At 49.3% G+C, this 27,324-nt stretch overlaps 2 protein-coding genes across 4 annotated transcripts in view; one reads left to right on the top strand and one right to left on the bottom strand.

Annotated features, from left to right (window-relative positions):
* Positions 1-14,153: 14,153 nt before the first annotated feature.
* CD74 (CD74 molecule) lies at positions 14,154-23,031 on the top strand. The gene is made up of 9 exons (XM_039239492.1): positions 14,154-14,407; positions 18,317-18,489; positions 18,679-18,758; positions 19,318-19,380; positions 20,088-20,183; positions 20,480-20,564; positions 21,565-21,753; positions 22,197-22,259; positions 22,517-23,031. Exons 1-9 carry the CDS (start codon positions 14,331-14,333, stop codon positions 22,525-22,527), a joined length of 837 nt encoding a protein of 278 aa, XP_039095423.1. The 5' UTR covers positions 14,154-14,330; the 3' UTR covers positions 22,528-23,031.
* Positions 23,032-24,098: 1,067 nt separating this feature from the next.
* TCOF1 (treacle ribosome biogenesis factor 1) overlaps positions 24,099-27,324 on the bottom strand; it is a 37,881-nt gene continuing 34,655 nt past the window's right edge. For all 3 annotated transcript variants that reach the window (XM_039239483.1, XM_039239482.1, XM_039239484.1), the window contains 4 exons: positions 26,438-26,986; positions 26,001-26,098; positions 25,288-25,331; positions 24,099-24,527 (listed from right to left, as the gene is read on the bottom strand). In XM_039239483.1, the coding sequence (XP_039095414.1) occupies positions 25,305-25,331; positions 26,001-26,098; positions 26,438-26,986 (674 nt within the window). In that variant the 3' untranslated portion in view covers positions 24,099-24,527; positions 25,288-25,304. The remainder of the gene's footprint in view (positions 24,528-25,287; positions 25,332-26,000; positions 26,099-26,437; positions 26,987-27,324) is intronic.

The following is a 27,324-nucleotide window of genomic DNA, read 5'->3' on the forward strand; positions in this document are numbered from 1 at the left end:
TAAGGTGAGTTGTAGCTCGCCCTCAGGAAAAATGATGATGTTCATAACTCAAATTCATGATGTACTTACCAAGTAACTTAAGTGTAGCATCTTCATAATCCTCATAATCACACTAGGAAGTAGGTACTTCTATCATTACCATTTTGCAATGAGGAAACTGAGGCACAGGATACTAGTTGCGATTCAGCCAAAGCAACTTGTGTTGGAGTCCGTGTTTTGGATTGCTTTGCTATCCTGCTGCCTAGAACAGGCTGTCCATGGATGTAGTAAGCTCTCTGTCTCTTGAGGCATGCAAACAGATTCTCAGGGATGTGAGGAAGTGTTCAGAAAGGGTCATTCCTGGGTAGGATAGAAGCCTGGTGAACTAAGCTTGTCTGGAGAGTAATTGTAGAAATTGCCCCCATGAAACAAAGATGGGGGAAGAATCCCATCTGCCTTTCAAATCCATTCATTGGGAATAGGAGTACAGGAGGCGTCACCTTCCCTAAGATTGGCCGAGATAAGGGAGAGGCAGCATGGTGTAGTAGTCAGGAGAATGGGCTCCACACACAGCCTAGGCCTGTGTTCACGCCCAGCTTAGCCTTGGATAACTCCTAAATCCCCTGGAGCCTTGCAGGGCTATTGTGACAATACTGTGAGAAACCATGTGGGACTCAGTTACAGTCAGTCAAAGAGGTGAGACCCTAAGAGGAAATGAAAGCCAGGAACAAAGGCCTTGGTGGACTTCAGGAAGTTTCACTTTGCCCAAATCCAGTGGACGGCGCTGGTGGTGGCAGCCCTGGGGAAATGAGCTGCGATGCTGAGGCAGGAGGTCCAAGTCCTGAGGAGAAGGAAGGTGGTGTCAGGGAGTGGCTTTGACTGCTGTGGAAGGGATGAGGCCAGACGACAGAGCAGCTTTTCTTGGAGGGGCAGCTTGTGCAGAAGTGCCTTGGGATGCCCCGCGCAGGAGCTGGGCAGCCCGGGCCCCTCCTCAGACTATCAAGTCCCTGTCCTGTTCCCTCTGTATCTTTCCCAGCCACAAACATGCTCAAAGGCCATGACCTGAGTCCTCTTCCAGCTGCTGACCCCCAACTCTCTGCCCCCCCTTCATGTTGGCACCACTTCCTCCCCTCCCAGTCACCTCCTGACCCACTGCTGACCTGCTCTTGTCTCCATCTCCTGTGGCCCCCACGTGGTCGAGCCCATGGGACTTCTCTATCTTGTTCTCTCAACAGCATTGGAGACAGTAAACCCTCCTCCCTCACCCACTTACTGGGGTCTATGAGCACAGCCTCTCCCAGTTTCCCTTCTCCCTGATGATTTCGCCACACTGGCCAGGGCCCTTCCTTTCAGTCCTTAAATGTTGAGGGTCCCCAGGGCTCAGCCCTAGCCCCATTGCTTTAAATGCCATCTGTGAGTTGATTATTTACAAATGTCCATGTTCACTCATTTTTTAAGTTTCAACCATCCTCCTGATGTCTACATATGGATGTCACACAGAATGTAGCCAGAACCAAACCCTGGAGTCTGCCTATTCCAGAATGTGCTCTCCCATCTTCCCCATCTTGATGAATGCCTCTATCCATTATACAGCCCTAAACCCAGGCGCTGCCTTTGATCTCATTCCCACACCTGACATCTCTCCCTTCAAAACAGCTATGGAATCCATCCACTTCTCCCTGTCTCCACCAGCACCAGAAAACACTACCATCTCTCACCTAAGCTACTTCACTCCTAACTGGTTTCCAGGCTCCCCACTCCTGCCCCCCTTAAACGTATATGCCGCACATGATTTTAAAACATAAACCAAACACAGTCCCTTACTGCCTGACACCCTTTGCTAGCTTCCCTTTGTTTTAGAATAATACCCACCAAGACCAAGGTCTGCATGATCTGGCCCCTGCCTGTCTCGTCAACAGCATTTGAAACCACACTCCCCCTTGCTCACCATGCTCAGACGTATTGCATTTCTTTCTGTTCCTCAGATGTGCCAAGGACTTCCTGTTTCTGTGAATGATATCATCTCTGTCACCCAAGTAGGAATCCTAAGCAGCATCTTGGTCCCACCCCTTTCTTCATATGCAGTCTCACCCCAGTCCTGTGGACTTTCCTCCTGACGTTTTACTCTTCATCCCCTTTCCTCATGCTCCCAGCCACAGGCTCCACCAGGCCTTGCCTCTCCGGCTTGGCTTTTCTCCACAGTCTCCTGACTGGTCTCTCTGCCTCCAGACTCATGTTGTGATCTGATTCCAGCCACAGAACCCTGGCCCCTAAGCTTAACCCCAGCCACTGGTGGCCTGATCTCTGACTGATATCTGACTCTTGCTCCACCAATGACTGGGGCTCAGCCCTCACCAGGTGTCTTCAAATGCCCCTATATCTCCCTATATGGAGAACTTGTGCTTAATACATGTTTGTTGGACGAATGAATCATAGGGGAGGACGGCTCAGTCTGTCCTGTTCAGATGCACTCACTGAGACCAAGTCCAAAGGCTATTAACCTACTTGCCAGATGGCACCTGGGAGAAGAGTCCAGGAGTTCCAGATATTAGATTGATTGTAGAACATCTGACCTTGGGCAAATCAAATACTTTCCTTTCTTGATTATCTCTTGGATAAGATGGGAAGAAGCAGAACAGCCAGTCTCTTTTTCCTAGAGCACTGTACTGTATTCAGGGCCTTTTGTTACAAGTGTTTTCCATCCAGGCTCTCCTTAGACCTTCACAGCAGTCCCGTGAGATTCTCAATGCAGCAGCCCAAGCCACCCTTTTAAAATACAGTCAGAGGGGCACCTGGGTGGTTCAGTTGGTTAAATGTCCTACTTTGGCTCAGGTCATGATCTCACGGTTCTTGGGTTCACACCTCATGTTGGGCTTTATGCTGACAGCTCAGAGCCAGGGTTCTACTTTGGATTCTGTGTTTCCCTGTTTGCCTGCTCTCTCAAAAATAAACAAACATTAAAACAAAGAATTCTTTAAAAACACACACACACAATCAGGTAACAGAACTCCTCTATTCAAAGTCTTCCCATGGCTCCTGATTTCACTCAGAGTAAAGGCCAAAGTCATGAAGATGGCCACAGGGCCTGGCCCCATGCATCACTGACCTCATGTGCACTTGCTCCACATCTCGGAGGCTCAACTCCAGCCACACTAGCCTCCTTCCATTCCTCAACCATGCCGAGCACATCCCTGCCATGGGGCCTTTTCTCTGGCTTTCTTTTGCCAAGGACACTCTTCCCCCAGACATGGGGTTGGTTAACAACCTTCCCTTCAAGCCTGTGCTCAAATCTGGCCTTGCCAGTGAGGTGCATTCCAACACCCTATAAACTACTGCACCCTACCCCCATCCACTTGCCCCAGCAATACCTTCCCTTTTCCCCAGCTTGCTCATTTCTCTCTAACCAACAGTATAGCTTACTTGCTTGTCTCTTGCTAGAATGTAAATTCCATAAGAACAGAGATGGTTGTCTGCTTTGTTCATTGATGTAGCCCAAGTACCTAGGACAGTGCCTGGCACAAAGTAGGTGTGCAATAAGTGTTGAATGGGTGAATGAAAGAAGTGAAGTAACTTGCCTGAGGCAGATATAGTATATGTGGGACTGGAGCCGAGACCTGTTCCTTCCCCACAAAGAGCCCCTTTCTCTGGCTCTGTGTTATGGCCCAAATATACCAGAATCCATGGAGACCTCCTGCCAAAAGAATGGCCAGGCCATGTGGGGTGGTGGACAGAGCTGGAAATGCACTGTCTGCCCGCTACCTAGGGCGGCTCCTCCCTATCATGGACCTGGGGATGGAGGAGGAGAACAGGAAGGGCCCGAGGTCTTGGGAGACTCTGCCTCCTGGCTCAGCCAAGTGAACTGGCATGAACACACACCTCCGGAGCCTGGAGTGTCCGCACCAAAGGAGAGCAGGCATTTCAACTGACTAGCCTGAAGGGCTACCTTCAGATGTAGCAAGTTAGCAGGGAAAATCATGTCACTGAGCTACCTAAATTCTACTGCACACTTAGGCTCTCTGTCAGGCATGTGTATATTGACTCATTCAGTTCTTCCAGCAACCCAATGAGATAGATTCTATTAGTATGCCCATTTGAGGAAACCGAGGCAAAAGGAGTTTAGTAATTTGCTTAAAATCACACATCGAGTAAGTGGTAGAGATGGAATTTTTTCCTATCAAAAAAAAAAAAAACCCACAAAAAACTTTTGAATAGTTACTGAGAAAGTCCAATAAAGATTACAACACACATTATGTGCCCATGTTGTACAAGAGCCCACTGCCCCTACAAGTGTCAGTGTAACAGTGATGGCAATATAGCTTCTTCTTAGTAGGCAGCACAGTTCCTGTGTAGGATTTGAATACGATTGCCGCCGATCATTTATTTTGCGAAATTTTAAACATACAGGAAAGTTTATCATTCCTGTACCCATCATCTGTAATCAACTATTGTTAGTTTTATGTATTATCTATCTGTATCTTTTTTTCTGAACCATTTGAAAATAAGTTGCAAACATCAACTCATGTCACCTCCAAGTCTTTCATTCAGCCTTCAGCTCCTAAAAACATAATCACTTAATAGCCAAAAATTCCATTATCAAACTTATTGCTAAGTTAAACAATAACAATTCTGAAATGTCCTCTAATATTCAATCCAGATTCACATTTCCTCTGCCTCTCAAAAATATCTTTTATAGCTTTTTTTTTTCCAAACCAGAATCTTGTCAAGATGTATAAATTGCATCTGGTTATTACATTTTTAAAATCTTTTATTTTTTTTTTAAAGATTTTAATGTTTAAGTAGTCTCTATACCCAACATGGGGCTCAAACTCACAACCCCGAGATCAAGAGTTGCATGCTCCACTGATTGAGCCAGCTAGGTGCCCCTACATTTGTTTTTTCTTTTTCTTTTTTATTTCTTTAATCTTTTAAATCTTTAGTCTTGTGGACTATCCCTGGATTTGTCTTTTTCCTCCTTGTGTCATTTAACTTGTTCTTCTACCCTTCTATTACTGTAAACTGAAACTAGGTCTAAAGGGACGCCTGGGTGACTCTGTTGGTTAGGCATCCAACTCTTGGTTTTGGCTCAGGTCTTGATCTCATGGTTCATGGGTTTGAGCCCTGCATCAGGCTCCATGCTGATAGCATGGGGTCTGCTTGGTATTCTCTCTCCCTCTCTCTCAGCCCCTCCCCCATTCTCTCTCTCTCTCTCTCTCTCTTTCTCAAAATAAATAAATAAACTTAAAAAAACCCCACAAAAGTAGATTCAGGTTAATGATTTTTTAGCAAAGATATTTCCCAGCTGATGCTCAGTGTTATTATCCCATTAGGAAACATAATGTCAGACTGTCCCACCGTTGGTGATACTCAGTTTGAGCACTTGGTGCTGAGAGCAGGACTGCACCACTGTAAAGTGCCTTTCCCTCTTTGCACCCAGTGACGACCTTTGGGATGATACTACAGTGTGTGATATCCCGTCCTTCTCCAGCTTTCGTCTCATGGTTTTGGCATCCATTGGTGGCCCTTACCTGAACCAGCTATTTATACTGGGGGTTATTAAAAGGTATTTTCTAATTCTGTCTTTTCTTCTAAATTAGTTTTCTTGCATTCTTCTGTAAAGAAGAATTTTTCTTTGGGGCGCCTGGGTGGCTTAGAATCAATTGACTTTGATTATTTTTTTCATTATTTTTAAATTTAGCTTTACTTTGTATCAAAGTTACAAAAAATTTACATATTTGAAGAATCAAATGCTTCTCTAAGGCTTACTGTGAAAAATAGCATTTCCTCACCTTCCTCTTTATACCACTTCAAACTTTTTTAGCTGATTCTATTGGTATCTATCTCTGTATCTCTAAATAAGTTCTGATTTTACTTCCTGTTTTTTCAGTTTTAAACATATCTGATTGGTTTTTCACAGTGGAAGATGAGGATTTAGCCCTCTTTCCTCCTCTGTCCTTCAACGTCACTCTTTCTGTCCTTTCATCTTCCCTTATACCACTATTATATGTTTGGTTATTTATGATCAGCATTCAATGTTTACCATATTGTGACAATGCATATGACATTCAATTTTAGTTACAGAGTATACAAGGATTATTATTCATTTCATATATAACTTTGGTTTACCCAAGACTTAATAGTTGTTTTGGTTTTTCATTTACTTAATTTTGTTTTCCTTTTTTTCCTCCCTTCCTCCCTCTCTCCCTCATGCGAGCAGGGGAGGGGCAGAGAGAGAGGGAGAGAGAATCCACGTCTAGCATGGAGCCTGACTCAGGGCTCAATCCCACGACCATGAGATCATGATCTGAGCTGAAACCAAGAGTTGGCTGCTTAACTGACTGAACCATTCAGGTGCCCCTTCTTTCTTTTTTATTTTATTTATTTTATTTTATATTAAAATTTTTATTTATATATTTTGTGTGTAAGAGAGAGTATGTGCATGTGAGCAGGAGAGGCACAGAGAGAGAGGGAGAGAGAGAAAATCCCAAGCAGGCTTCATACCATCAGCACAGAGACCCATGTGGGGTTCAAACCCACGAACCTTGAGATCATGACCTGAGCCAAAACCAGTAATTGTTTGCTCAACTGACTGAACCACCCAGGTGCCTTCTTTTACATTTTTTAATTTAAATTTTATTATTATTATTTTTTAGAGAGGTGGGAGTGTGTTAATCAGGGAGGGGAAGAGGGAGAGAAAGAGAGACTCTTAAGCAGGCTCCACACCGCATGAACCTGACTCAGGGCTTGCTATCACAACCCTGGGATCATTACCTAGACGAAATCAAAAGTGGGTTGCTCAACTGACTGAGCCACTCAGGAGCCCTTCTTTATTTTTTTTTTTAATTAAGTTTTTTATTTTAATTCTAGTACAGTTAACATACAGTGTTATATTAGTTTCAGGTGTACAATATAGTGATTCAGCACTTCCATACATTACTCAGGTCTCATCGTGAGAAGTGTACTCTTTAATTTCCCCATCACCTTCTCCCCCCATCCCTCCACCCACCTTCCCTCTGGTAACCATCAGTTCTCTGTAGTTAAGACTCTGTTTTTTGGTTTGTCTTTCTCTCTTTTCCTTTGTTTTCTTTTGTTTCTTAAATTCCACATATAAGTGAAATCATATGATATATGTCTTTCTCTGACTTACTTTGGTTAGCATTATACTCTCTATCTCCATCCATGTGGTTGCAAGTGGAAAGATTTCATTCTTTTTTTTATGACTGAATAATATTCCATTGTGTATATATACCACATATACCACATCTTCTTATCTGTTCATCTGTTGGTGAACACTTGGGCTGTTTCCATAATTTGGCTATTGTAAATAATGCTGCAGTAAATACAGGGGTGCATGTATCCCTTTGAATTAGTGTTTTTGCGTTTTTTGAGTAAATGTTCAATAGTGCAACTACCAGATCATGAGGTACTTCTATTTTTAACTTTTTTAGGAACCTCCATAGTGTTTTCCAGAGTGGCTGCACCAGTTTGTGTTCCCACAAACAGTGTATGAGTGTTGCTTCATTTACTTAATTTTCTATGAAATTATCATAATTTAATCTTTCTTTTACTCTCCAAAAATTATCCAGATTGCCTCTCAGTACATATGCGATATCTATCAGGCATATCACATATCTACCAATTTTGTCATATTGAGATGTCTTTCAGAGCCTTTGGGCCTGAGCTAATGTAGATGTTTTGTTTTATTCCTAGAATTTCTGTGCACTACCCTCTTGGGGATCCCCATTCCATCTCACAAGTGAAATTTCAGTTTTATGTGTCCCAGGTCTTCTCGTATTTTTAGTGAACGCCTTCATTTTGGTGGAGCATACCTTCCTGAAGCTTTCTGAAAAAGGAAAGATTTTGAGATCTTGAATGTCTGAGAATATCTTCATGACACCCTCACATATTTGATGATTTAGCTCTGTGAAGATGCTAGGGTGGAAATAATTTTCCCATAGAATTTTGAGGGCATTGCTCCATTATCTTGCAACCTGGTTACCAGGGTTGCTGTTAATAAGTCCAAAGTCATTGATTCCCGTTTTTTTTTTATATGTTTTGTTTTTTCCATTTTGGAAGTTTGGAATTTGCAGAATCTTTTCTTGGTTTTTATTTTTCTGAAGCCTCGCCAGGATGTGCCCTGGTTTGAAAACTTATTTTCATGCCTTTTCCTTGGTACTCCCTGGGCCCTTTCAGTTTGGAAATTTATGTCCTTGAATTCTGGAAATTGTACTGACTTATTTCACTGATGATTTCTTCCCCTTGATTTTCTCTGTTCTCCATTTCTGGAACTCTGATATTTGGCTCTTGGGCCGCCCGAACTGGTCTTTAATTCTCTTTTCTATCTGGTTTTTCTTTTTATCTTTGTGGGAAATTTGTCTTTCTGAGTAACTAAAAGAACTTTATCTTCCATCTACCAATTGTTTAATATCTGCCCTTGTACTTTTAGTCTTCAAAAGCTGTGTTTTTCTTCTAATGGTACCTATATCTTTATAGCATCCTATTCTCATTTCATGGGTATAGTATCATATTTTATGTGTTATTCATGGCCATTTTGTTCCTCCATGGTGCTTTTTCTGGGTTTGGTTATTGGTTTTGTTCATTCTCTTTTATGTTAGAGGCTTTTTTCAGATAGTCCATAACCCTTGATTATCTAAAAAACCAAGTAGAAGCTGTGAGCCATGACTAGGGCTTATCCCCTGAGGGCTTCCCTATAACGTTATTTGTTTCGTTGGGGAACCCCCAATGTTTCTCCTGGGATGGTCATATTCCCCAAAGAAAGATCTTCCCATGTACTGCCTTCTAGCGTTCAGGGACCTGGGGGTGGGGAGAAGGCTGGCACTCTTAGCTTTAGTACAGGCCCATGTCCTGTAGCGTGCCAGAGGATAACCTTCCAGTCTTCTCTGAGAGAGCGAGGGGGTACTGTGGAAGGAGAGGAACTGGGTATCCAACTGTTTGGTGAACATACTTCCAACCAATCCTCCTCTTCTTAGCTCCACTTTTACTCCTTCCTAGTTGCCTAATATCCCAATTCCTGAGCAGACTTACATCTGCCATGCAGATAGGTGGCTTCTCAGCTTTCCTAGCTGCAGGTTTAGGATTTAGCTCTCTGCGGTCTGCTATAGGAGTTACCTCTAGTGTACATGTTCTCCAGCTTCTAAAATTCTGCTCTGCTTTCTCTTCTGTCCTCCTTGTCCTTATAGTTTACATTTTAAAAAATGTCATTTGAGAGAGGAAGCGAAGCTATATGTGTGTTCTGGCCATCATTACCAAGAAATCTTTTTTTAAATTGAGCTATAATTCACATACCACAATATTCAAGCTTTTAAAATTGTACAACTCAGTGGTTTTCCATATATCCACAAAGTCTGTAACCATCACCACTATCTAATTCTAGAATATATTCATCACCCCAGAAGGAAACCTCGTACCCATTAGCAATCATCGCCTTTCCTCCCCTCCCCACCCCAGCCCCCAGCGACCACTAAATCTACTTTCTCTCTCTATGAATTTGTCTGTTCCAGACATTTCACAAAAATAGAATCATACAGTATGTAGCCTTTTGTGTCTGGTTTATTTCATTTAGCATGATGTTTTCCAAATTCAAACATTCAGTGGCATGAATCAGTACTTCATTGGTTTTGAAAAAACAGCAGTTTGGGGCGCCTGGGTGGTTCAGTCAGTTAAGCATCCAACTTTGGCTCAAGTCATGATCTCACGGTCTGTGAGTTTGAGCCCCGTGTCGGGCTCTGCACTGACAGATTGGAGCCTGGAGATTCTGCGTCTTCAGATTCTGTGTCTCCCTCTCTCTCAGCTTCTCTCCCGCTCGCACTGTCTCTCAAAAATAAATAAATATTTAAAAAAAATTTTTTTAATAAAAAAAAAACAGTTCTGTTGATATATTAACTCCTCTTTATGGCTAAATAATATTCTGTTGTATGGCTATGCCACATTTATTCACTCACCAGTTGATGGATATCCGGGTTGTTTTCACTTTGGGGCTACAAAGAGTAGTGGTGCTAGGAACAGGTGTGTGCAGGTTTTTGTGTGGGCATGTGCTTTCCTTTCTCTGTGCCAGATCGAGGAGCAGAGTTACTGGCTCATATGGTAACCCTGTGTAATTTTTTAAAAAATATTTTTATTTTATTTCTAGGAGAGAGAGAGAGAGACAGCGTGAGCAGGGGAGGGTCAGAGAGAGAGGGAGACACAGACTCTGAAATAGGCTCCAGGCTCTGAGCTGGCAGTCAGCACAGAGCCCGACGCGGGGCTCGAACCCACGAACTGCGAGATCATGACCTAAGCGAAAGTCGGACGCTTAACCGACTAAGCCACCCAGGCGCCCCCCTGTGTAATTTTTTTGAGGAATTGTCAAATTGTTTTTCAAAGTAGCTGTATCATTTTATTTTATTTTTTTTAAGTTAGAGAGAGAGAGAGAGTGCGAGTGTGAGAGCAAGTTGGAAGGGGCAGAGGGAGAGGGAGGGAGAGAATCTAACAGCCCTTAGATCATGACCTGCGCTGAAACCAAGAGTCACTCTTAACCAGCTGAGCCACCCAGGGGCCCCTTATTTATTTTTTTAAAAGTAAATTCTACCCCCAATGTTGGGCTTGAATTTAGGACCTTGAGATCAAGAGAGGCGTGCTCTACAGCTGAGCCAGCCAGGTGCCCCAGCTGCGCTATTTTACATTCCCACCAGCAATAGATGACAGTTTCACTTTTTCCACATCTTTGTCAACACTTGTTATTGTCTGTCGTTTTGATTATAGCCATCATGGTGTGAAGTGGCACCTCACTGTGGCTTTGATTTCCATTTCTCTAATAACTAATGATGTGGAGCATCTTTTCATTGCTTATTGGCCATTTGTACATCTTTGGAGAAAGATCTGCTTAAATCCTTTGCCCATTTGAAATTAGGTGTTTTTTGACTGTTGAGTTCTAATACCTCTTTATATAGTCTGGACATTAGACCTTTATCAGATCTAATAATTTGTAAATATTTTCTTCTATTTTGTGGGCCGACTCTTCACCTTCTTTATAGTGACCTTTGAAGTACAACACACTATTTTTCTTTGTCGCTTGTGTTTTAAGAAATTTATTTATTTATTTATTATTTATTTATTTGTTTGCTTATTTATGTTTATTTATTTTTGGGAGACAGAATGCAAGCAGGGGAGGAGCAGAGAGAGACAGAAAGAGACAGAATCCAAAGCAGGTTCCAGGCTCTGAGCTGTCAGCACAGAGCCTGATGCGGGGCTCAAACTCACAAAGCGTGGGATTATGACCTGGGCTGAAGTCGGATGCCCAACCAAATGAACCATCCAGGCGCCCCTAAGAAATGTTTTTAAAAGGGGCGCCTGGGTGGCTCAGTCAGTTAAGCATCCTATTCTTTTTTTTTTTTTTTTTTTTCAAATAGTTTATTGTCAAATTAGTTTCCACATAACACCCAGTGCTCATCCCCACAAGTGCCCTCCTCCACGCCCATCCCCCCTCCCCACCCACATCCATCAGTCCTCAGTTTTTGTCAGCATTCAAGAGTCTCTCATGGTTTGCCTCTCTCCCTTTCCCCCACCATTTCCCCCCTTCTTCTCCCCCTTGTTCCTCCGTCAAGTTCCTCCTAATCCTCCTATACGTGCAAACATATGGTATCTGTCCTTCTCTGCCTGACTTATTTCGCTCAGCATAACACCCTCAAGGTCCATCCATGTTGCTACACATGGCCAGATTTCATTGTTTCTCATTGCCATGTAGTATTCCATGGTATAGATAGACCACATCTTCTTGATCCATTCATCTGTTGATGGACACTTAGGCCCTTTCCATGTTTTAGCTATTGTGGAGAGTGCTGCTATGAACATTGGGGTACATGTGCACCTATGCATCAGCATTTCTGTATCCCTTGCGTAAACTCCTAGAAGTTAAGCATCCTATTCTTGGTTTCCACTTAGGTCATGATCTCTCTCTCTCTCTCTCTGCCCCTCTCCTGCTTGCTTTCTCTCTCTCAAAATAAATAAACAAACTTAAAAAAAAGAGAATGTTTTTACATTTTTTTTTATTTTTTTTAACATTTTTTATTTATTTCTAGGAGAGAGAGAGAGAGACAGCGTGAGCAGGGGAGGGTCAGAGAGAGAGGGAGTCACAGACTGAAACAGGCTCCAGGCTCTGAGCTGGCAGTCAGCACAGAGCCCGACGCGGGGCTTGAACCCACGAACCGTGAGATCATGACCCAAGCGAAAGTCGGACGCTTAACCGACTAAGCCACCCAGGCGCCCCAAGAGAATGTTTTTAAAATGTATTACTTTAATTAAATAGTTTTATTGAGGTATAGTTGACACATAACAGATTTTGTGTATTTAAAGTGTACACTTTGGTAAGCTTTAACATATGCATACATCATGAATGAAGCTCAACAATCAAGACCGTGCCCTCAAAGTTTCTTTGTGCCATTTTGCCACCGTCTTTCTTGTCCCATCCAGCACTGCACTCCCTCAGTCCTTAGGTAACTGCTCATTTCTATGCTATCACTATAAGTTAATTTGCATTTCCTAGAACTTTTTCTAAATGGAATCATATAGTATATACTCTTTTGTTCTGGCTTCTTTCATATAGCATAGTTATTTTGAGATTCATCCAGATTGTATGTGTACCAATAGTTCATTCTTTTTTTTGTAAGTAGTATTCATTGCATGGGTGAACCACAATTTGTTTATCTAATCACTTGTTGATGGACATTTGGGTTGTTTCCAGTTGGGGGCTATTAGGAATATTTGTGCTCAAGTTTGTATGGATACATAGTTTGATTTGTCTTGATTATCCAGAAAATATCTTACTAGTAAATATCTGAGTAACAGTTTCATTTCTTGAGCATCTTCTATGGTTACCAGGCTCTGTGCTAAATGGTTATTTAATCTTACAACTTGGCAAGTTTAGTATTATTGTCCTTCCTTTACAAAGGAGAAAAACAATTCAGAAAGGTCAAGGGACTGGGTCAGGTCATGCGGCTACGTCTTTCTGACTTGGAACTTGAACTCAGGACTGGTGCATTGAAGGCCATGTCTGCTCTTCTCCCTCTCCTCAAAATACATCTACTATCTCCCTTGACTTTTGAAATCTTAGACTGATTGAATCTTCAAACCACAAAGTCTTTATTTTATTTTTATTTTTAACAGGTTTTATATATTTTTAGTTTACTTATTTATTTAGAGAGATAGAAGAAGAACATGAGCAGGACAGGGGCTGAGAGAGAGGGAAAGGATCCCAAGCAGGCTCTGAGCTGTCAGCACAGAGCCTGATGTGGGGCTCGAACTCATAGACTGTGAGATCATGACCTGAGCTGCAACCAGCTGAGCCATGCAGGCACCCCAAACCACAAAGTCTTTAAAAACTACTAAAATTACTAAAAAAAATCATTAATGTAAATTTTGAAACACATAAAAGACATAAAGATTAATACAACAAATATGGTATGTAAGCCACAGTTAGTAAGAAATAAAACCTTGCCAGCACAGTTAAATCTCCCCTGTGTGCCCTTCCCAGGCCTTCTGCAGAGGCCCCCACTGTCCTGAATTTGAAACACATGGTTTGGACATCAGCATGACAGAAGAGCAGAGTGTAAACAGACTCCCCACTTCTTGGATGCAGGATCTTGGGCAAGCACGTAGCCTCTCAAAGCCTCAGGGTCCCTACCTATAAATGGAAATAGTAAAATAAAACAGGCTTCAAAGGGTCACTGTAAAGATTAAATGAATCAAACACGTAAAACAATTAGCACTGTGCCTGGCACAAAGGAGGGCTTAGTAAGTGGCAGTTAATGTTAGTCCCAGAGCCTTAGAACCACAGACTCAGTTCATAAAATGCGCAGGTTAGAAGGCAGCAGGGGGATCACTGAGCCCACTGTGTCCCCTCTCTTTCTGCACCCAGTCATCCGTGTGGGAACCTGGGAGACAAAGGCATTTTCTCTTTCAAAGTGATTTCCTGTCTAGGGAGTAAACATTTGCCTGTTTTTTGAAACGTCTAAAGTGCCTTATAAATCCAGAGGTCTGCCTGGAAACAAGTGATGAAGGCCCTGAGCAGCCAATGGAAGTGGGCTGGCCTTTCTACCTGTCCGGGGAGCCTCACCCCCCTCATCCTGCCCTGTTAAAGGCAGCTTTGCCCAAGTGGGGGTATTTCCAGCTTTGTGGTTTTCACTTCTACTTTAACTAGTGGGCGGAGTGGCCTCCTGTGGACGAATCAGATTCCTCCTCAGCCCCAACTTCAAGAGGTGAGCCACTGTTCAGGGTCCCAGACACCCAGGAGACAGCAGCGGCAGCAGCAGCAGCGGCGGCAGGAGGAGGAGGTGTGGGAAAGACTAGAAGCCGGAACCATGGAAGACCAGCGTGACCTTATCTCCAACCATGAGCAGCTGCCCATGCTGGGCCAGCGCCCGGGAGCCCCGGAGAGGTACGTGTGAGCTACGGGGGAGAGCACACAAACCCTGGACCACACAGATGTGCCCAGGTGCTGCGGGAAGAGCACTAGACTGGGAGCCACAGGACAGATGGATTCAGGCCCTGACTCTGGGTGATTTTGAGCAAGACTCTGGCCTGCTTGGGTCTTCTGTTCTCCCTCCTGTAAAATGAGGGGGCTTCTCGAGGGCAGGAGTTTTTTATTTCTTTGCATGGTACACTTCTGTTCTGAAAATCAGGAGAGAGCCCCGGATTCTTTCCCTAGAGTTTCACACAGTATCACGGCTTCACATACCTCCTACAGCTGGACCGTGAATCCTAGGTTAGAAACTTTAGACCAGATCTGGAAAATGCTATGGATCCTAGATGGAGACACAGAGTTTCTCAAAGCGGATGGTAGCAACATCCCGTCACAGAGGGGTTTGTCCCTGATTGGCCTGGATCCATGTAGGAGTTTGTATCAGGGAGGTGTAGTCACAGGTGTTCATTGAGAAGACGGATGGGTCCGCCATTACGAGAGGGATGGAAAGACCGCGGCAGGGGTCAGGGAGAGGCAAGGGGTGACTCTGGCTACATTTGTAGAAGGGACTGAAGGTTGATGTGGGCATGCCCTGCCGGTGTCCCTCTCCCTTGTAGCAAGGGGCCAGCACAGCCATCCAGGGGACACGGGGACCCCTTTCCCAGTCCCAGGATTCTCTCTCATCCAGGTGTCTCCTGAAAAAAAGCAGGATTAGAATGTAGTTACCTTGTTCAGATTCTGTGTCTACCCCTGTCCCTCTCTGCCCCTCCCCTGCTCTCTCTCTGCCTCTCAAAAATAAACATTAAAAGGGCGCCTGGGTGGCTTAGTCGGTTAAGCGTCCGACTTTCGCTTGGGTCATGATCTCACGGTTCGTGGGTTCAAGCCCCGCGTAGGGCTCTGTGCTGGCTGCCAGCTCAGAGCCTGGAGCCTGTTTCAGTCTGTGACTCCCTCTCTCTCTGACCCTCCCCTGCTCACGCTGTCTCTCTCTCTCTCTCCTAGAAATAAATAAAAAATGTTAAAAAAAATAAAAAAAAAACCATTAAAAAAAAAAAAAAAGAATGCAGTTACTCTGTGTCCCCATAGTCCCCAATCTTCAAAAAGTAATTTGCACATTGGGGCTCCTGGCTGGCTCAGACAGTAGAGCATGTGACTCTTAATCTCAAAGTTGTGAGTTTGAACCCCACATTGGGTGTAGAGATGACTTAAAAATAGAATCTTAAAAAAAAAAGGTAATTTGCAAATTATAGGGAGTTAGGGCTGTGATGTCAGCTGTTACCAGGCAGAAAGGGGTTTGGGAGAGACGCTCAGAGATGTCATGAGGAACTGCATTCTGGGAGATAGGTAACAAATCACTGCTTCTCTCTGGGTCTCAGTAATAATAAACTAAACTAAACTAATAAAATAAAAACAATGATGATACTAGTCATGATTAATAGTTCCCTTTCACTGTCTACCTGTCACTAGTCCTCAGCTACTGTTAATTACTATGATTATTATATGCTAAACCCAATCCTAATTCTTACAGTAACCCTATGAGTTGGGTACTTTTCTCATCCCTATTTTTATTTTTATTAACAATTTTTAAATTATTAATTAAAATTATTAATTTTATTATTAATAATTATAATAATTATTATTAAGTAGGCTTCACACCCAGCACAGAGCCCAGTGCAGGACTTGAACTCACATCCCTGAGATCAACATCTAAGTTGAGATCAAGAGTCAGATTCTTAACCAACTGAGCCACCCAGGCTCAGTTTTTTTTTACATAAAATTGAGGCTTTGTTAGTTACCAGCTTACCTAAGTTGTCACAGCTAGTGAGTGTTGGAGTCAGAATTTGAACCCAGCGCTAGCCTGATTTCAAAGTGTGATCTCACTCTACCATCTGGCCCCCATCTGGAGGCATGGTTTGCAGGGAGGGGAGGTGGAGGTCCTCTGAGCTCAGGCCACCCAGCGAGTTGCAGACCCAGCATGGGCTCAGTGTACTGAGAGGGTAGCCCCTCCTCAAATCTTTGTCTCGTTTTCCTTTTAGTTTAGTTACCACTTCTAAAACTGACCGTGCCCAGTGTGCTCAGTCCATTCCAGCCGGGAGCTGATTTCAGACACTTTTGTGAACACTTCTGCCTCGCAACATCTGTATCATGATTCCTGCTGGTTCTGGTTGGCTCCTGACTTCAGCCAATTACTATTGTTGATTCAAGAAGGAGGTAGTGGAAAGGAGGAAATGAAGATAGAGGTGACTAGAGTTGGCAGTTATTCAGAACCAGGGGACCGCATTCAAGATGCAAAAAGAGGAAGGAAACCAGATGCTAAGTTTAACTAGTAGCTTCTGAGAAAGGATTCAGTGCTGTGTGCCCAGGTATGGCGCCAGGAGCTTTACCCTTAGGATCTTATTTTCTGTAACAACCTCTTGAGTAGCTCAGGTTACTCACTCAGAGGAGTTAAGTGACTTACCCCTGGCCCCTGAGCTAAGGGGGTGAAACTAAGGTTCAGTTTCTCCTAAGACTGGAATTAGATGGGGTGTGGGGTTGCGGAAGGGGTGAGCATGAGCCTGTAGATAAGGAGCTGGAGAGCGTGAGCCTAGACAGGCCCCTGGCTTGGGTGGACTTTTCACAACCTTTAGAGGACGCCCCTCTTCCTTGGGAAGGCCTAGAAGTGGGATTTGTTTTCATTTTCCCCTCCTGTCTAGTCTCCTCTTCCCCATGCAGGGTGTTTGCTTTGTCCTAACAGAACGACAATCTTTTGGGCTGGACCTTGGCCCAGAAAATGCAGAGGACTGGCAAGCAGAGAGCCAATGAGAATGAGCTGTGTTTGTGATGTCATGAGTTACTATGCAGGAGGGTCTCCTGGAGTTTCCTAAAGTGTCCCTGTTGGTTCCTGGAGTAAGCAGAATGCAGTCTCCTCCTGGAAGTTTCCACTGGGGTTCTAGTCGTCAGTCCCAGCTCTGGGGCCAGGTGGGAGAAAACTGTCCGGGAACTCTCAGTGCCTGGCACAGGACCCTTACATTCCCCAAACTGTGCCACGTTCACGTGCCCCGCCAAACTCTATCCAAGGCCGACAGCTCCAAAGGCTGTCTCAGATATGGCTACTCCTCCCTGTTGGGCCAACAAGTTTAGGGAATGTGAGACTCTCTCCCAGTCATATAGGCTCAGGCACCACACTCCCGCTGAGGTCCCCCCTGGGGGGGTATCATCATTTGAAATATGTCAGTCAGATTGCTTCAAAGAAGAAAACCACCAGATCCTAGAATTGCTGAGGTGAGAGGCATCCACGCGACAGGCCCAAAGAATGGCAGAGATTTGCTCAAAGACACTGAGAGTCTGGGGCAGAGGATGTGCCCCCAGAGTGGGTGGTCCCCGGCCCCGTTCTAGTCTGACACCGTCCAGTGCCCCTAACCTACCCCTGAAATGTCAAGGCCTCACTTCTCATTTTTCGGTGGGCCACTTGCTCTGCTGTCCGGGTCCCACTTCCTTCCTTTTTCTCTGACTTCACTGCAGGGGTTGAGTAGGTAGGGAATGAAAACCTCCTCCCCCTCGAGGGCAGTGCTGATCCTCAGGGAACCCCCTGACAGAAAGAACAAGGTACTTGTCACTGGCTCTTCCCCACTCATCTTGCCCCAGGTGCAGGGGGCAGATCTGGGCGTTCTGTGTAGGAGGATCGGAGGGACAGCAATGGTTGGAACTACGGGGTTCGGAGAATGTCTTCAAGCTGCATGTGCACAGGCACTTGTTTGTGCTTAAAGTGTGTGTGTGTGTGTGTGTGTGTGTTGGGGTAGCTGAGGGGGTAGAGGGGTTGATGGAAATGGGGCCTCCCCCCACCCTGTCAGTCCTTGGGGCAGCCACTGCTGTGGACTCTCCTCTGACCTGTCTCCATCCCCCCAACAGCAAATGCAGCCGAGGAGCCCTCTACACAGGCTTTTCTGTCCTGGTGGCTCTGCTCCTGGCTGGCCAGGCCACCACTGCCTACTTCCTGTACCAGCAGCAGGGCCGGCTGGACAAGCTGACGGTCACCGCACAGAACCTGCAGCTGGAGAACATGCGCATGAAGCTCCCCAAGGGTGTGTGCCCCACCTCCACCCTGACGCCCCCACCCGCGTCCCTTCACCCCGGGGCCCACCTCCTTCTCCCTGTGGGGGGGTAGCCCAGCCCCTTCTCACTGGGGTTTGAGACCTTGGCCCCCCATCTGAGTACTCTCTTCCCTGGCCACTGGGGCCACACTCAGACTGTCTGTACCTCCTGTCCCACAGCTACCAAGCCCCTGAACAAGATGCGGGTAGCCTCCCCCATGCTGATGCAGGTGATGCCCATGCGAGGCCTGCTCCAGGGGGTAAGGACAACCTCAGGGCGGTGGAAGGGGGAGGCGTTATCTAGCCCAGATGGAGGGCAGGCGGCAAGGGACAAGGGAGGACTGGTGAGCCAGGAAGAGCAGGGCTGGGGGAGTGGACCGCGGTGAGGGGCGGGGGGCGGGGGGAGGGCAGGGCCCACCTTAAGAAGAAGAGGCCTCCCAGGTGTGGAGGAGGAAAGCGCCTCTGGGGGCCGTCCCTGGGACGCTTACAAGGCGCTTCTTGTTTCCCAGAGCACCTCACCGTCCCCTCCTTTCCCAAAGCCCTGATGTCCTAGATGGGTAATGTTTTTGTTCATAAAACGATCTGTTGTCCCCAAAGCTGTGGGCAGGGAAGTTTATGCAGATTTGACCAATAAGGAACCTTGATGCAGATAAAGTGACCTGTTTGAGCTCCCGTGCTTGGAGGTGGCAGACATGGGCCTGTTCCTGTTGAACACCTGGGCCTCGGGACCCTCACCCAGACTCTGGCTGCTGGCTCTCGTTTGTGGGCCTCCTCCTTTGTGGGCCAGTGCCGGTAACCCCCTTTTCTTTTCTTCCACAGCCCATGCAGAATGCCACCAGGTATGGCAACATGACACAGGACCACGTGATGCACCTGCTCCTGGTGAGTGGGACCCAGCCAGTGGCCCTGCCTGCCCACCCACGTTTCCCCAAAGGGAGTCTGCTCGAAGGCCTGGGCCATTCTGGGCTCACAGGAGACGTCACTAGGGGCTCACCAGATTAGCGAAAGAATGCCAGTGCGGCCCTTAAATGTCATACATAGTCTAGCCCTGCCAGCTCCTGTTTTGAGTGGTAGAGAGACTCTGAGGCCCAAAGCCCAGAAGGACTTGCTCAAGATGCCCATTTTTTCCTCCCCAAATTTCTTCTGCATGTCTCCTCTGTCCCAGGCACTGCAAGGCTCTGGGCTCACATTGGGAAACACTCAGACTTGCTTCTAATCCTATGGGAGTCCCAGGCTAGTGCGGGAGACAGACAAGTGACCAGGTGATGAGCAGGGAGATTTCTAAGGAAAGAGGCAGAGGACTCAACTGAGTGATGGCAGGGGAAGGGGTGTGGAGGAGGGGAGCCCTGCAAGAGGAAGAGTCTGCGAGGAGTGGAAGACTGGGGGTTAGTGGTGGAACTGGGCCTGGAGCCTGGGTCTCTGTACTCCCAGCCTGGGGATCACGTAGCTGTGCCGCCGGAGGACCCTTGCTGCCTCCCCTCCCCACTGGCTCCATTACGGCGAGGGTCCAGGCGAACATGGGCTGCACATTTCACCTTGCCTGCCAGGGAGCACTTTTCAAATCTTCCTTCCTGCTTACTACGCTGCAGGAGGCCGACCCTCTGAAGGTGTACCCACAGCTGAAGGAGAGCTTCCCAGAGAACCTGAAACACCTTAAGACCACCATGGGAACCCTGGATTGGAAGGTCAGCAGGGTTCCCCGCACTGCGTCCCTCATTCCTGACCTCTAGGACAGGGCTGGGAAAAGGCGCTGTAAGGGGTGGTCCGGGGAAGCCATCCCCAGGGAGCCGACACCAACAAAGCCACAACCATGAAGAGGGCTGGAGGTGAGGAAGCACCTAGACCGAACTCCGTGGGTCCGGGCTGCAGCTGGACTCTGGGGTGTTGAGTCCCTGTCAGACCCTCCATGTCTTTCCCAAGGGGCAAAGCAGGTAAGGTCGGAAGGGGCTGTTGAGCCTGACCCCTCACCTCATCCCATTAGGTCTTTGAGAGCTGGATGTACCATTGGCTCTTGTTTGAAATGAGCAAGGGCCCGCTGGAGAAGAACCACGCTGATGCTCCGAAAGGTATGGGGCGCGGGGGCCTTGGGCTGCCAGGGCTTCTGAGAGCTCCCTCAGGGCCCTCCCTGCTTCAGGCACCGGGACTCCCCAGCTCTCATTCCTGTCTCTCCTGCCTGTTCCTTCCGGGCTGGCTGCTCCCCCCACCCCCTGCACCATCCTGCCTGAGGGCCCACAGGGCAGAGGCCTCCTTTTAGGGGATGATCTCCCTTGTGGAGGACGGTGTCGGCCTGGAGCAAAACCACCCAACATTCCAAGTGTCCTCACAACGACCTCCTCCTCCTCGCAGCCCTGCACAGGTGTCTGAGGGGGCTGGGCGGGCTCAGGCCCCACTTTCAGAAGGACCTCCTTATGCTCACACAGCCAGCAGGGGCCAGACAAGAGGGCCTTGGGGTTTTTCCATCTTGTGGACAACGCATGGCAGGATTTTCAGCCCTAAAGCATCAGAGAGAGCCAGGTCTCCATCCTGGCATTAGTATGCCAGGCGGCTTAGGGCAAGGGTCTTCCTTCTGGGCTTTGGTGCTGGAAGTGGAAGATCAGTGGCCCATTCCCACCCCAGGCCCCCTGTTTTCCCTCATAGGTTCATAGAAGGCCCCTTCAGTGCCATCTTGACCGACTCCCAGCTGATGTCTGAATCCCTCCACATCCTCAGCAAAGCCCCAGTTTGTACTTGGAAAACCCCAGTAACAGAAGTTCAGACTTCCCAAGATGCCTATTGCTTTCTCCTAGAAATAAGAATCACAAGTGCAATTCCAAACTTTAAAAGGCCTTGAGTATCAGAAGAAGGTTCTGGGATAAATTAGCAACTTGGCCATTCACTTCCTCTTTGATCTCAGACTTTGTTGGTCCATGCCTTAGTTTCCCCATCTGTGCAATGGGTAGAGTGAGCACAGCCACTCAGGCAGAAGGCATTAGGCCCACAGCAGTGGCACGTGGATCTCTCGTTCTGCTGAGACCCTGGCCCAGGGCCTGCTCACTCACTGTGTCTTCACCATGCCTGTCGCTTCAGTACTGACGAAATGCCAGGAAGAGGTCAGCCGCATTCCCGCCGTCCACCCTGGCATGTTCAGGCCCCAGTGCGACGAGAACGGCAACTATAAGCCGCTCCAGTGCTATGGGAGCACCGGCTACTGCTGGTGCGTCTTCCCCAACGGCACCGAGGTCCCCTACACCAGGAGCCGTGGGCACCGTAACTGCAGCGGTAAGAGCGCCTGCCCGCCTGGCCAGGGAGCGTCAGAGGAGCAGGAAGGTCCAGGAAGGCCCGCCTGGCGCACACGCGGCCAGGACGCTAGAGCTCCGGGGGGCAGCCACTCCTTTACCCATGCATCTCTTCTCTCCTTACACCCACTCATCTGCTTACTCATCTGTCCCTCTGTCCTTGACCTGTGATGCTCACGCAGCCCTGCACCACCGGTGCATCCACGAGTCCTACAGGCCCGCCTGCCCTGTGTCATCATCCCCTTCCTTGGCCTTCCCCGACCACACCTGGTTGCTGCTGTCCGACAAGAGCCCCTCCCTCTGGCACCGGCCCCACCGCTCACAGATCCCTGGCAGGGCTGGGAAGAATGACCCCGGCCCCTCGCCAGTGGGTGTGGGAGGCTGGACTGCCAAGTGACAGATGGGCTTGCTACTCCTTTGCAGAGCCACTGGACACTGAAGACCTGTCATCTGGGCTGGGGATGACCAAGCCGGACCTGGGCCCAGGTGAGGGCTCTGCAGGGGCCACCCAGTCCCCAGCAACTTCTCCCCAGAGGGGCCGAAACCCTCACGGATGAGTGGCCAGTGCAGAGTGGCCCTGGGTCGTCCTCCAGCCTCCCTGGGGACATCCATCTCATACATGAGAACCACCTCTAGAGGCTGTGGGGTGGGAAGTCCTCAACTGCTCTGAGATCCAAGGGGGCGGGAAGGGTCAGGGACAACAGGGGACCCCAACCCTAACTGGCTGCTTCTCCTCTCCACAGTGGCCGTGTGAACAGCAGACGCCGGCACGCAGCCAGCCCCGCATGCCCACTGACTCCTTGTCCTACTCTCCATCGGCCCTAGCCCGCCTTTTCCCTTACACCTCACTCCCCCGCCCCCACCTCCCGCTCTGCGCCTCCCTCCACGACGCCCTGGCACCTGGCTCACCACCGTCCCTGGCCACGCGGGGGAATGCGAGGCCCCAGGAGGTGGACCGAGAGCCAGGCTGACCCCCATCTCAGCCTCCAACACGGAGCCCCAAGATCCAGGCCCGTGGACGAAGTGGAAAGGTACAGGGAGGTAGCACGCTGCTCCCCCACACCCTTCTCTTCCGGCCTTGGCTTTGTAGCCTGTTTAGGGGGGACGGGCCCCTCTAGCAACACTCACCCAGGAAGAACCAGCCCCTCCAACAGCCCCACCCCACTTTCTGCCCACCCCCCAGTTCCCTCTGTGCAGCCAAGCTTATCCTCAACCCCCAGGGCCGCAGCTCTGAGAATAAAACGTAGTGAGTAGAACACTTCTGGTTCCTGACTGTCGTTGGCATGTAGTTTATTTATCCCGAGGAGGTAACGGAGACCTCGAATCCAGTAGTGGGGGTGGGAGGGTGCGGCGCACGGAGCCCCACCAGAGGCCCGCGGGCCAGGCTGGGCTGTGGGGATGCACTATTTGGATACAGACATACTTAGGTCTCCGTGTCAATGCACGGAAATACTCTGCTTTCAAGAAGAAACAGGCTCTCGCCCGTAATCTCTAAGCACAAGCTCCTCTTGCTCCAGCTTCCACTTTCCCAGATCCCTGTTCTCACTTCTGTGCTAAGAACAGTACGAGCGTGAGGAGAGGCGGCAACAACACAGGCTCCAGTGTTGGGCCTGCCAGCGAGTGGGGGCTGTGGAGACCCAGGGGCTCACCCCTACCAAAGCCATACCTCTTCTCCAGACCAAACACACTTGGGCGGGGAGAGAGGCCGACATGGGGCAGGGCCCCAAGGTAAGGGTGCAGTCGGATGCCAGCCTGGGCTTTCAAGACCTCCGGCCCAGCACTCCGTCTCCGCACGGCCTCTTACTGTCGCTAGCAGAAGGCTCAAAGCCTTGGGGAGAGACCGCCATGACCTCCGCTGCTCTACACGCTCTGGGGAGGCGCACCGCTGCCCTCACCAAGTCCTACGGAGACCACCCCGCCACCTCTGTGACCCGGACACGAGGGCACCTCGGTCCTAACTGGGTTTCCTGCTCCTACCCTGCCTGCGGTACCTCGAGAGGACCCGCCTCTGGCTCAAACCCTAACTTCCCCAGGTGCCGGGAAAGTACCCCCCTTCCATCCCGCGCCTCTGGTGCCGGCCGGGCCCGGCCCAGCAAAGCGGCCACGATGTCGCCGCCCCCACTAGCGGGACGCCCTTTATTCCGGGAGGCTTTCCCCACCGATCCAGTACCTGCGGGGCACCTCGCAGGTTCCTCGGCAACCTGTGTGTCCCACTCGCCACCGCGTCCCAGAGCCTCGAGGTGCACAGAACAAATCCTGAGTGGTGGTTTGTTCACCTCCGGGCGTCGGCCAGACTTCCCCTTCCAAGAATAAGTCAGACGCAAATATTTGTCCCCAAGGCACTAGGAACTCCCGCCTTTCCTTCGAGCCTTTTATTTTGAGTTGTTACAAAACCCCACAAACAAAACGGGAAAAACGGATAGAGGAGGACAAAGCCTCAGCATCAGCCAGAGACCGGGATGGAGGGAGCTGTAGGCCGGGCCTCGCTAGGTCTGCAGGGCAAAGAGGTGGGAAGTCCCGAGGCCCCTGGGCGTGTTGGGTTTGAAGGGGGAGGGGCAGGTCATTTAAAAAAATATATATATATACTGTACACATCTATATGAAGCGTTCTGTGTCAGGACAGAAGTCAGACGTGGCATCAGTGAGTGGAGGTCACTGGGTCGCGATGCATTTCCTCCTCTTCCTCCTCTGACCAGCCTCTCTGCAGGGCTCCCTAGCTCGGCCAGCACGGACACTGCGGCTGGCTGTCTTCTCCTGGGGAGGGAGGGAAGTTTAAAGATTCAATACTGGCCCACGGTGGGCAGGGGCATGGGGCGGGTCACCACCTGGCTAAGAACCCCCTGGGTGAAGGAAACACATCTGGATGCAAGATTTCTGACCGTTTTCCCCAAAGAGAAGAAAATGAAATCTAAGCCCGGTATCTCTGGATACCATAGGAAAGAGCACTAACCACAGTGGGTGCTCGGGAGCACTGCCCACGTCCCAGGAACTGGGCCGAGTGCCTTAGTGCTCCACTTAACCCTCGCCACCGCCCAGGCAGGTGCTGGGTCACCCCAGTTTCCAGGAGGCTGCTGGCTGCGGGGGCCGATGGGGACACTCAAACCCTTCTACCAGCGCCCCGAGAGCACAGATCCACTGGAACGGCTTGTCCTGAGGAAGCCGTCTTCCTCTCCACCAGACAACGCCCTCAAGGTTCAAAATCAAAAGGAAAAGGAACTGGGCAGTGGTGGGGAGAGCCCAAGCGGTATGGGGCCTCGAGTCTCATCGTCATATACAAAGAGGCACCGTCCCAGTGCCCGCCGTGGTGGTCACTGCCATTACTGTTCTGGACCCTCGTGATTCTGCAGCTCTTGACTTCTGGCATCACCTCACTGGTCCCACTGACCTTGAGGGACAGAACCATGTTCTCCAGCCAGATGGCCTGCCCGGCCCCCTGGGACCTCGCCAGATGCTAGAGCTGCCCACCGGGGAGGGGAGGGGAGGTCACCAGGGATCCCTGGGCCAGCAGGCGTACCTGTCTTCCTGTGCCCCTCAGACAGTCTGCTCCGCGGTCTTCTTCTGTGAGGGAGAGAAGGAGGGCAAGCATGTACCTGAAGCATCTTCCCCCACCACGCTGCCTCCACCAAGAGTGATGGGATGGTTCCCTCCTGAGAATTTGTGCCTCCCCCAGAACAGACAGGGGGATCCCCAAGGGCAGGGATGGCGCCACGTTCGCCCAGGAGGGAGCCCAGGTCTCTGAGTAACAGATGCTCGGCTTTTCTGAACACAGCTGAAGCCCCGCTGGCTGCGGTGAGAACCGCACCCACACAAGGTGTGGAATGCTCCCACCCTCCCCGCTTCAGGTGATTGGCCTTTGCAACCCGTACTTCTGCGGTGGGGATACCCTGCGAGCTGGGGTGCACACAACCCAGGGAGGCTCTCCTCTCACCTCAGCCCACCTGGCTGGCCTCCAGCCTCCTGGGGGCTCTCCTTTCCTCACCCATCCCAAGACCATGCTTCTACCTCACAGACATGACGGGGTCACCCCCGTGGCCTCTACACACATGGACCTTGTCCCTCCTCCGGTGGCACCTGCCTTCTCCTGGTCTCCAGTGTGTCACAGCTTGCAAGCCCCCAACCTCTGGACCCCAACCAAGTCCAGTTCACCCCACCCACACTCTGACATGCACCCTGGGGACTGGGTCTGGACCCTTCCTCTGGCCAGAGACCCCTCAGAACTCACATTACCTTTTTCTTCTTTTTCTTCTGGAATGGTGAGTCAGGGTCTTTGGCTGAGGCTTTTTTTGCTTTCTTCTTCTTTTCCTTTTTTTCCTTGTCTTTTTTTTCTAAGGGAAGAAAGTAAACCTCTCAGGGAACAGAAGCGTGGGGCTCAGTGTGCAGAGGGCAGGCCTCCAGGATGCTAGACTCTCCCCTCCCGACGCCAAGTCCCGGCTCTCCGCACGCTCTGGGGAACCATCCCAACAAGCCCACAGGCCCCTGGGACCACGGCCCTGGCCTGAGTGCCCGTGGGGCCTGCCTCAGGATTTCTGCACCCCTCCAGACCCCCTTGGACTACTTTGCTTTAACTCAAAGTGTGTACACATTTATTTTAAAAAGTTATTTTCTCCTGTAAAAGGCATGTTGCTCCCCCCACCCCCACCCCCCGGCTGCAGTCCACCACTTACTCTTATCGGATTTCTTCTTCTCTTTCTTGCTCTTTGGGTTGCCCTGGTCTCCACCCTCAACCTTCAGTGTCCCTGGCTCCCCTTCTGGCTTCTCCTTTGCCCCTTGGGAGCCAGAAGACTCTTTCTCCTTCTTCTCCTTGATGTCGCCACTTGCCCCGGCTCTCTTGGATTTCCCCTTAGGAGTCCTGGAGGCCTTTTCTGGTGAGACCACACCCTCTCCGCCTCCCCCAGCCGCCGGTTGCTTCTTCTTCTTGCTCCCGGGGGCTCTGACGGCCGGCTGGTCCCCCGACAGCTTCCGCTTGCGGGCCCCCCGGGCCTTCCTGCTGCTCTCCTTGGCGGCATCCGCGGCCTTCTTCCTTTCCTGCTCCAGCAGCTCCGTCAGGACCTTGGCCACAGAGGCCTGGAGCTGGGCCTCGTTCAGGGGCCAGGGCTCGTTCAGGAGGCGCCGGCTGATGTCACTCTGCAGCGCCAGCGTGGAGGCTTGGGGGCTCCCAGCCGCCTTCTTGGGCTTTCGGGGCTTCTGAGGAGTGCCACTAGCCTCTCTTCTGCCTGTGGAGACAGGACACGGGGTCACAGGTCAGGGAGAGTCAGCAAACACACTCACTGTGTAAGAGGCCAAGGGTCTAGGGACACGATCGACCTCCCCAGACACGGTACAGACAGGGAACGGGCACTCCAGTGATCCCTTTGCCCCATCAGGCTCACACCTTTCCAGCAGCTTCTAACTTAGCTCTTTTCTTTACTTTTTTACTTTTTAAAACTTAGCTCTTTTGTCTCCTCACACCAAAAACTCGAGTCTGGGGTTGGGGGTGGGAAAAGACTCCAGGATGTTAAAGAAAGGGCCTGAATCCATCAACAAAATGAAAGGTCAGACAGGAGGGAGACGG

This window comes from Hyaena hyaena, unplaced genomic scaffold (genome assembly GCF_003009895.1).
Source record: "Hyaena hyaena isolate Hyena2069 unplaced genomic scaffold, ASM300989v1 scaffold_157, whole genome shotgun sequence".
Classification (NCBI taxonomy): domain Eukaryota; kingdom Metazoa; phylum Chordata; class Mammalia; order Carnivora; family Hyaenidae; genus Hyaena; species Hyaena hyaena.